This window comes from Monodon monoceros, unplaced genomic scaffold (genome assembly GCF_005190385.1).
Source record: "Monodon monoceros isolate NGI ecotype Baffin Bay Population unplaced genomic scaffold, NGI_Narwhal_1 Super_Scaffold_12, whole genome shotgun sequence".
Taxonomy (NCBI): domain Eukaryota; kingdom Metazoa; phylum Chordata; class Mammalia; order Artiodactyla; family Monodontidae; genus Monodon; species Monodon monoceros.
Window position 1 is genome coordinate 42,624,285 of NW_021703768.1, and position 10,225 is coordinate 42,634,509.

At 38.8% G+C, this 10,225-nt stretch overlaps 1 protein-coding gene across 2 annotated transcripts; it reads right to left on the minus strand.

The window, feature by feature from the left end:
- Window positions 1-1,153: 1,153 nt before the first annotated feature.
- On the minus strand, window positions 1,154-9,982 carry ESM1 (endothelial cell specific molecule 1). Of its 2 annotated transcripts, XM_029218061.1 has the most exons (3): window positions 9,610-9,982; window positions 6,337-6,489; window positions 1,163-2,686 (listed from the first exon to the last, which is right to left on the minus strand). In XM_029218061.1, the coding sequence occupies exons 1-3, from the start codon at window positions 9,908-9,910 to the stop codon at window positions 2,586-2,588; spliced, it is 555 nt and encodes a 184-aa protein (XP_029073894.1). In that variant the 5' UTR covers window positions 9,911-9,982; the 3' UTR covers window positions 1,163-2,585. The 2 variants fall into 2 exon arrangements, with proteins under 2 accessions (XP_029073895.1, XP_029073894.1); XM_029218062.1 differs by lacking the exon at window positions 6,337-6,489 and having other exon boundaries at window positions 1,154-2,686; window positions 9,610-9,910.
- Between the last annotated feature and the right edge of the window lie 243 nt (window positions 9,983-10,225).

Sequence of the window (10,225 nt, forward strand, 5' to 3'; positions counted from 1 at the left end):
GGGCTTCAGGTCAAGATGGCAGATCTTTAGGTAACCCCACCCCCTGGGAGTGTATTCTGAAACTTCATTGCACACTAGTGAAAGTTAAGATTTTCAGTGCTTTCTGTTTCATTTAATAATAATATTTATATCTTGTATTAATGTAACATTACCTCGTTCACATCCAGTTTCTCCCCTCTTAAAAAAAAGAATTAATTCATGCGAACTGGATGTTTTTCCTAATACAAACATTATTTTTTCCGTATCGTATTGATTCACTTAAAATGTTTCCATAATTTGCATATTAGGCTGAGTGAACATATACTATTCTTTTTTATAAATTTTATTGAAGTATAGTTGATTTACAATGTTGGATTTAATACTATTCTTGAATATGATACTCTCAAGCCTCAAAGCTGTATGTTACTACTCTCTCTTTTTTTTTTTTTTTACTACTCTTTTATGGGCACTGAAAGGTTTGTCTTTGCCTAACTGAAAGGTTTGTAACCACTTTCAAACACCAATAGAAGTTTTTTTGGTTTTTGGTTTTTGGTTTTGGTTTTGCCTCTGTGGGATAGGTTAATGTATAAGGACCAACTTTTCAGGAAGCTCTAAGTCATCGGTTGACCAAAAATGTGAGGCAGAAATACATATTCTGTCCACCTCATTACAAATAGCTCAATTTCGTGGACTTGAGGATATGGGGAGGGAGAAGGGTAAGCTGTGACAAAGCGAGAGAGAGGCATGGACATATATACACTACCAAACTTAAGGTAGATAGCTAGTGGGAAGCAGCCACATAGCACAGGGATATCAGCTCGGTGCTTTGTGACCACCTAGAGGGGTGGGATAGGGAGGGTGGGAGGGACGGAGACGCAAGAGGTAAGAGATATGGGAACATGTGTATATGTATAACTGATTCACTTTGTTATAAAGCAGAAACTAACACACCATTGTAAAGCAATTATACTCCAATAAAGATGTAAAATAAATAAATAACAACAAAAAAAGAAATACATGTTCTGGTCTCACATTTTGACAGAAGATGCTTATCTGTAGCAGAAAATTTACATGAGGAGCCTGTCCTTTGATATGTATTAAAGAGTTATTCCTTGAATGAATCATTTAAATATTTTAATGATTAACGAAGTCATGAATGGACTCGGAGAGGCTGTCTTGCTTGTTTTATTGATCAATAATAAACTTGTCCTTTTAAAACAAATCCTAACAGCTTATTCAGCTTACATTCAAAGACCCTGCCACACACACATTCACAACTCTGTTGGCAAACTTTGAGAATAAAATACAGGTAAATAGTGAAATGATCCTTAAATAATTCTTCACTCCAAATAAAATATTTCTGCAAATATTTCCTAACAAAATCTAGTACAACAGTCCTGTTTGTGCTAAGATCCTTCCAAGTGTACTCATAATTCCACTTATCAACCAAGTTTAAAGAAAAAAATACATTAATGTGAACTATATTTTAAAGTTGACATTTCCTGCTGAAATTGACTCTCTTCCAAACCTCCTAAAAAGCTTTTTCTACTTTGAATTTAAAACTCATCTATGTCACTGCACTTACTTTTAAATAAATTCCCTCTGTTGCTCATGTTTTTGACCTTTTATAAATCCATAGTGACTAAATTTTTCTAGGTTTCTCGTATACTTATTACTGTTAATATTACTATAATTATTAATAATAAATTTACCATGCCTTGGGTGTTTGAAAACCTTATAGAGTTATACCTTTATTCTAACCATTTTAAACAACAATATTATGTTTATTTTCTCAAGAGGGTGATAAATATGGGTATGGAGGATGACTTGTACTAACAACTGTTTACAAAAATATATAAATATTTACCTTCACACTTCCCCCAAGTGGGCAAAATACTCCCTTGCTCTCTCAATCTGAGGTGGCATTCTTTAAAGCCATTTATGGAAGTGTGTGTTTGCCCTGTGCCCCAGAACCATCCTTCAGATGCGGTAACCTGGGAACTACATTAGCAGCCCTTTGAAACCTGCTTCAATTCAAGGCTACTACTCAAACTCCTGCAAGCTTCCAACATCCCACTTCCTTCAGGGACTGTTTTGTTTTCACTTTTCCCAAAGTGAAAAAAAAGCACAATTAAATTCTACTGAGGCTACCACAAGGAATATCTAAATGTCATACTCTCCCACCCCCAGCGCCACCTTCTCTTGCTCCTAACTCTTCCTCCAGCCCATATCCCAACATTAATGTACATCAAGTCAAGAACCGTGGACTCGCTGTGGTCTTCAGGTTTGGCTAGCTTTCTCTTTGGCTGATCTCCCTCCAGGTTAAGATTATCTAAGTTGCATTTTTAGTTCTTCACTATTACTATAAACACATATTAAACAAATCTATACGCATTCAAATATTTAACAAATATCTAAGAGTCTCCAGTCATATGCATTTTATGGATTGTTAGTAGCCTACTTTTTCTTTTTCTAGACCCACCCTGAATCACACTTATTCTCCAAAAGTTACATGTCCATATGCTATAATACAGACAATTCCTAAAGTGTTGGCTGTGTGTTGAATGATCATTAAAATAGTCTTCTCTTGGAAATCCCGCCCAGGATCAGCGTGGATTTAACCACTTCATTACAGGAGACCGGGCAGCATTCTCCTTCACGAGTTCTTCTCTCACAGCATTGCCATCTCCAGATGCCATGTCATGCTCTGAAAGTAGAAGGAATACAAACCATGTCCAAATGTTTATAACTTCAGGATCAAGTACGGTTTTGTCTTATTTTTGTATTACAATGGATTTACAATGAAATCTTGAATAGATTCCAAGAGTCTATGCTGTGTTCACCTGCTATCAATTAGCACCTCCTTGAATTATTTCTCTTCTTTCTCCTATTATCACCTGACATTATTCTATATATGCATTTGTCTTTTGTTCCCTGTATTATCTCACTCCACCACTAGAGTATCAGCTCCATGAAGGCAGGGACTTTGTTTTGTTCACTGTTGCAACAGTGCCTGGAACATAGTAGGCACTTAATAAATACTTTCGGAATGAGCAAATGCTGTAAGTATAGATCTCTAAGTAAGATTCTTATACTATCTGATATGGAAAAGGAATTAGCTTATCGATGTGACTCCAGAATGCAGAAGGCAGACCAAAGGGCAGAACTTTTATAAAGATAGTTCTTGCTCTACATAAAAATTTGTAATATTTAGAGTTTTTTAAATGAAGTTCTCTGCTTCTAAGAAAAATGAGGTGTGTTTGCTTTAGCAGTGCACATTCTGCTATATGAAGATTAGCATGGCCCAGTAGTTAAATGAATGTATGTAAATTCATGAAACTCAATAAATCTTACCACTACCCCACACCCCCCCCCCCCCAAAAAAAAAAACGGCTTGTGAATTCCCAATCTTAGAAAGGTGGAGAGCTCACTACTAAACAGCAACAACAACAACAAATGAAGAAGGGAAACCAGGAAGTCCATTTGCCAAGAATGTTGTGACCAACAGGTAGAAAGTTAGAGAAGACAACCTCATGCAATCAAGGTATGAAAGGCACCTCCGAGGTCCCTGTGCTGAGGAACCTTGGTGCCATTTACAAAGGCTTTGCAGAGGTGATAAGAAGCCCAAGACAGGACAGAGGCCCCAAGCCCCCTCCTGTAAACAGTAGCACCTGAAGCCCAGGAAGTCCCATGTGGACAATGCAAAACTGAACGGAAGGGCTCCTGGGCAGCCTTCCCACGAGGTCTTTAGGATATTCTGTGCTCCATCCTCAACCTGATTAAGGTTTACCGAGGTCACACTAATAGTCATCCTTAGTTGCTCCTTTAGCTCAGGAAAGGCAACACCTTAGGTCAGAAAATGCTTTTTCCATAAATTTCTAATAAGAATCTTGATACCTAATCTGGGCACAGAAATATTTTTTGTGTAACCCTTAATGTAACTTTCATCCAGCAAAATACAGTTGACCTTGAACAACGCTGGTGTTAGGGATGCCAACCCCCATGCAGTAGAAAACCCACCTATTGTTATATCTGCCCCCAAACAAAGGAATTGGTAAATGACTCACCCAAGGGCAGGAAGCTGAAACGGTTTGGATAGAATCAGGACTCAAACCCTAGTTCTTTGACTCCATGGATTGTGATCTCTAATCGAAAACAAACTGTTCCCCACACTTAGTTAATCTAAAGATCTGTAACATGAAAATACAGGTGCTATGTTTATTGGGGAAAAAAATGTGCATATACGTGGATCCACACAGTTCAAATCCATGTTGTTCAAGGGTCAAGTGTATCTGTTTCCAAGGCATCTATACAGTGGTCAAGATTTTTGCAGAATCTGCAAGCAAACGAGAGAGGGTGACAGGCCCGAGGGAAAGAGACTGCACAAGGGTCCAGAGGAGCAGAGGATGTGCTCCTGTGTGTGCAGCAGGAAGGATGGAGGTGAGACAACAGAGTTCCATCACTGAGGAATATTCCAGAGGAGCTCGAGAGCCCCCCAGACCTTCATCCCAAACAGCAACAAAGATGCACCAGGGATTTAACTCTCTCTTGGTGGGAAAGATTCAGGTGCAATCTTAAACGAGTGAAGAGGGATTCTAAAGTTGCTCCTTTAATGTTCTTTGTAGCCTACGGTTTTAAGAAAGCAAAATAAGACAAAAGGAGCTACAAGTGTTTGAGGCAGCTAGCTGTGCTGAGGTAATAGGTTTCCCTGTACTAAAGACAATCAAACCATTCAAAGCATTCCTTGTCTCAGGGCTTCCCTGGTGGCGCAGTGGTTGAGAGTCCGCCTGCCGATGTAGGGGACACGGGTTCGTGCCCCGGTCTGGGAAAATCCCACATGCCGCTGAGCAACTGGGCCTGTGAACCATGGCCGCTGAGCCTGCGCGTCTGGAGTCTGTGCTCCGCAACGGGAGAGGCCACAACAGTGAGAGGCCCGCGTACCGCAAAAACCAAAACAAAACAAAACAAGCAAACAAAAAATTCCTCATTTCAGAACGTAGATTTGTGGTTGCTAGGAGTTGAGGAGTGGGAGTAACTGCTTGATGGGTACTGATTTTATTTGGAGCTGAGAAAAGTATTCTGGAACTAGATAGAGGTGGTGGCTTCCCAACACTGTGAATGTACCAAATGCCACTGAATTGTTCACTTTAAAAAGGTTAATTTTATGTTAGGTGAATTTCACCTCAACAAAAAAATTTTTCCGAACTTAAAATTCAATTTTCTTCCATTTTGCTTTTCAAGAACTATAGGGACAAGTCATAAGTATTTATAATGTTAATACTGATCTCAATATCCAGATCAAGTATTCACGTAGATATTCACCTAATAGGTTAAAAACAGGTTTTCAATTTAAATTAATGTTTAAGGGCATAGCCACACTTAAAAATAATAATTCACTGAAAAACACAGTATTTCCCCTTTATCTTGATGTACTTAACTGAACCCACATGTAAGAAGGAGGTAAAGCTGGGAAATAAGCACATTTGTCAATATTTCAAATCTTATTTAATTTGAAGTGCAAAGAACCAGAAACAAAAACTGAAATAGATTTGGACTGTCAACTATTTGTATCTGAGGGGGAAAAGTATACAGTTTGTTGATACTAGCAGTTGCTCTGGCTACATGTTATTTTAAACATGTAGCTACTTCCAATTTAATAAAGCTTTACTGTACTAACAATTTATTCAACAAGATAACCAAATAGGTTAATAGCATAGTCTTATAGGCTGTATTTCTCACATTCTAACAACCTGTGTAAGAAATACAGAAGCACTAACAAGCAGTATGTGAACATCACACACTTTCATTCAAAGGTTTAGAGATGATTCCCAAATTTTAATCACAGATACTATCTCTTATTCTCTCCAAAAGCCACAAAAAGGCATGCTTGGAATTATTCCATTTAAACACTTCCATTTGGTTTAAAAAAAGAAATGTTTTATATTTTCTATGTTGGCTCTTAAGTCTTATCCAATAAATTCCTCAGAGTACTCTTTCTATGTGAAGTTGGGAGAGAAGCAGCTTTGTCTAGTATGTATGTAAAACAGATCACTGAAGAATTTAAATAACTTTGTATATCTCGGTTATTTTTTAGCACAGGTTTTTTCTGTAATCAGTCATATTTATCCTCCATATAAACTGGGTAAACTTTACAAAAATTATATAACCTTCAAAATTATTAATGAGGTTTCTTTGAAAAAAAGCAACAAATTTCAACAACCTCCCACCTTTCCCTTAAATTAAATAAAAGAAACTAAATCATTTAAACCAACGTCTTATTCTACTCATCCATATTTTTTCTTATTCAAACTGAAAATGAGGCTATGTTTCAATGTTTATACAGGAATCAATTCTTACCTGTGTGAGAAACAAATCTCTGGTTGGCAGCCTTGGCTACTGAATATTGGAAGAAGGGAAACTTCAGACATTTGCCAGTCACCCTGTCACATATGCCCGACTGACAGCTGCAGGTCTGCTTGCATTCCATCCCGAAGGTGCCATACGGACAGTCTAAGGATAAAGGGAAGGTTGAGAGAGGGAGCTGCTTGTTGTACATAAGCGTCCATCCTCACAGCCCGTGTGCACAGCCTCAGGAATTGGACAAATCTCATGAATATTGACTATCAGATAAAACCCAATTCTCCAAAAATCCCAGGCTTTGAAAATTGAAACCTTGTCACAAATGTGAAATCACACACTAAGACCAGATAGTGGATGCCTCACTTGTAGTGTCTTGCTGTGAAGTTTAATTGAAGACAGATACACGTAACCAATATCCTTGAACCAGTCTTAATTCTGTCTACTTTCTGCTTAGATACCAAAAGACAAGGTCTCATGGGCTACCTCTGTGACAGCTCAGTGAAGGTGGGCGATTGAATAGACATGTGCATCAGCTCCTCACAGAGCTTAAGAGATATGATGCTGTATTTGAACCCCCTGTAGTCACAGACAGTTTACTGTTGTAAAGGTACAGGAAAGGGCTTACACTAACCAGGGGCTAAGAGGGCGATCATCCTAGCTCTTCATGAAGTGGCTAAACCTCAATCTGCTCCAACTCTTATCAACTTCCTTATCTATCAAAATGGTGGTACAAATGTACCTAACTCCTCCAGATGTTAAGAGGATTCACTACTAAAACCCTCTGCAGAGCTAAGATCCAATATGCTAAATGAAAAGGAAGCTGAGAATGTATTCGTATACCTAACCAAATCTGGAAGCTTTTAGAGCTTCAATGTTTTCATACTTAGACTAAAACATACTATATTGAGAAAAAGAGAACAAACTCATTTAGTAAAAATACATGGGTTTTATGATGTAAATAGCAGCTCAATAGACTAGCCAGGCTTGAACAGCCAAGCAGAATATTTATTCTCATGGCATAAGAATATCCTTGTAAATGTACAATCCCACATGGGGGAAGAAACAAGTTGTGAGGCATCTAAGTCTTTAGCAATCTAATATTCCACAGAATGATCAAGATAGATATTAATGAACTACATTTTTTAAAGAGATTTAGGACTGCTGTACTCTGTCCTACAGATTAGAGAAGCGCCTGGTTTTAAACATTGGCCTCTCTGTTGGGAAGAATAGTTCTTAAAAGGGATCCTGAAAAAAGTATCTGGCAGAAAAGCACACAGCATTGGGATCTGACTGTGTCTCCAGTGATATTGAAAACTAAAACTTTAGCCAGATTCTCAGTTATGCTTCTATTGTATCCCTCAATGTACTGAATAATGCTGGGCAGATAGTAGGTGTTCAATAAATATTGTTATCTGGGCAACGCGACGCCAAACATCTGAATATTTAAAAAACATCCAGATATGCAGCTAAAGTATACAGTTTTCATAGGGGTGTTCTTTTAAAAAAAAGCTAAAGTAGAGAGTTTGCCTATAGCAAAATACAATGTATCTAACTGCTGAGGTTCACACAGCCTCACTATTTCCAGCAGAGAGTAAATGTTCGAAACCAGACTCACTTGCAATCTGAAGGATGTCCAAGAGCTATCCTAAACAGCTTTTAAAAATATATCTTATTAACAGCTACCTCAATCATTCAGTGAATATTGGAGTGCTAAAGACTCCAGATGCCTTACAGCTTGTTTCTTTACCCATATGTAATTGGACATTTACAATCACACATACAGAGTCAATTTTTATGCCAAGAGAAAAAGCAATCCACGGCGTATACTTGTTATATCATAAGTATGATTGTGTTAACCACTTCCTCCCTAATTTCCCTGTGTGAAGTACTTTCTTCTTGGCTGATAAGCCCTATAATTTACAGAAAATAGAGATCCTACTCAACTGAAAGAAATGTATGTGAATGTCCACCAGAGAAAATGTTTCCTCACTATTCTACTTTTTATCGGTTATAAACAAAAATAAGCTAAGCAAAAAATAAAATTCTCCTAAAAGTTCAAGCATTTATTTCCTAACCTTTAGTATGTTTTGTGGCCTAAAAGGTAATTGATTTATAAAATATTTTTCTAAAAGAATTAATGGGATTAGCTCAATACTGGATGATTACCATTCATAAAAGCTTACAGTTGTATTAAACACATAAAATAAGAATTATTTAGAAACTTCTCAGTCCCTTTAATTTTAAAAGCTTCTTTATAGCTGATTCACTTTGCTGTACAGCAGTAACTAACACAGCATTGTAAAGTAATTATACTCCAATAAAGATGTATAAAAAATAAAAATAAAAGCTTCTTTGTACTGTAAAGCTGATGAATGGGGCTATAACATATGTGTTGAATCTTAATAACAGTTCTTAACATGAGATCATGAGGTATCCATACACAGAGTATTTTAAAATCACCGTTCTTTCGTTTCTAAACATGTTAAACATTGTAAACTACAGTCACTAAGTTTGAAATAAATTCTACAAATGTTTAACTACATTGTTTAGCTATAATTTCATTTTTCTTTAAGTCTGTAAGAGTGCTAACCTCTTTCTTTACAGAGTTCCAATTTTAGTTTTTCTTTAGGTGTTATTTTTCCTGGTCTTACACTCATTTTTCTAGATGACCAAAACCTTTTATAGAGTGGAATGAGGTTTGTTTTATACTTCAGGGTATCTTCCTCCAAGAATGTGAGTCATTTTGCTAGATGACTTAAGCTGCCCTATTTCACAAAGTGCATTAGTGTTCATCAGAAATATTTGATCTTGAGAGGTGCCCTCCATCCCGTGGACCCTTTTAAGATCAAAGAATCACTAAACCGCAGGGCTAGCCACCACTCCAAGAGGTTATCCAGTGCAGACCTCTGTAATCACTGACTGCAGAAGAGAGGACACCTAAACCATCCATAACAGATTACCTGTCAAGTTCCTGAAGTTTTCCAGAAAAGGAGGCAACACAGTCTTCAATGGGAACTTGAAAAAAAAATCTCCCAGGCATAATGAGTGAAATACTGTATTCCTTTCTGGGCTTTCTTGCACACTGGGTTCAGTTGCAATCTGCAGAGTTATCTTTCTCTCTCTCTCTATGACAGCATCAGTGTGGGACCTGGTCCCTAACCCACCTGCATTTTCCCTCTTTGCAATTTGAGAAAAGGCTCCTCATCTCTCGCGCTGGCTAAAAGCCCTCAGTGTGCCCTGGGCGGGGAGAAGAAAGGGGTCACTCTTTACCTTTGCAGATACCAAACTCGTCACCAAAATCATCCTCCTGACTGTAAAACTGACACCTCAGCCCGGGGCCACACTTCACGCCATCCATGCCTGAGACCGTGCGGTAGCAAGTTTCTCCCGGACCAGCGGCGCACACCCGGCAGCAGCCACAGTCGTCCAGCACCGTCCTCTTACAGCGCAGGCTGCTTTTGCACTCGTTAGTGTCACAACGCTCCGGGCAATCGACCGCGTACTTGGTGCTCCAGGCCGCCACCAGGTGCGCGGGGACCAGGAGCGTGGCCAGCAGCAGGAGGCTCTTCATGTTTCCCGCGGCGGCTCGGGCTCCGCTTCCCGCGGCGGGGTCTTTGCTGGTGGGAAGAAGCCGTCCAAAGTGGTAGCTGAGCCTCTGCCTACACGTTTATGAGTTTTATACACTGGGTTGCCCGCATGCTTCCCCGTCATCAATTTCCTCAACCCAGCAGCAGCGCTGTCCTCCTGCCAGGCTCTCTTGTTTTAGTTTATGAAATCCAGGATGAAGGCTGGATTAACACGCTGCTGCCATCCAGGAATTGAAAAGCCCGGGCTGATGTCATCTGTTATGTTTAGATGGTTGTTTTGCATGAGGACTAAAACACTC

What these genes read in the sequence shown, in the direction of transcription:
- ESM1 (XM_029218061.1), bottom strand. Translation starts at nt 9,910, where the DNA reads ATGAAGAGCCTCCTGCTGCTGGCCACGCTCCTGGTCCCCGCGCACCTG. An exon ending in CGAGTTTGGTATCTGCAAAG is followed by an intron (nt 6,490 to 9,609) that starts GTAAAGAGTGAC and finishes CTTTATCCTTAG; the next exon opens with ACTGTCCGTATGGCACCTTC. An exon ending in GAGATTTGTTTCTCACACAG is followed by an intron (nt 2,687 to 6,336) that starts GTAAGAATTGAT and finishes TTCTACTTTCAG; the next exon opens with AGCATGACATGGCATCTGGA.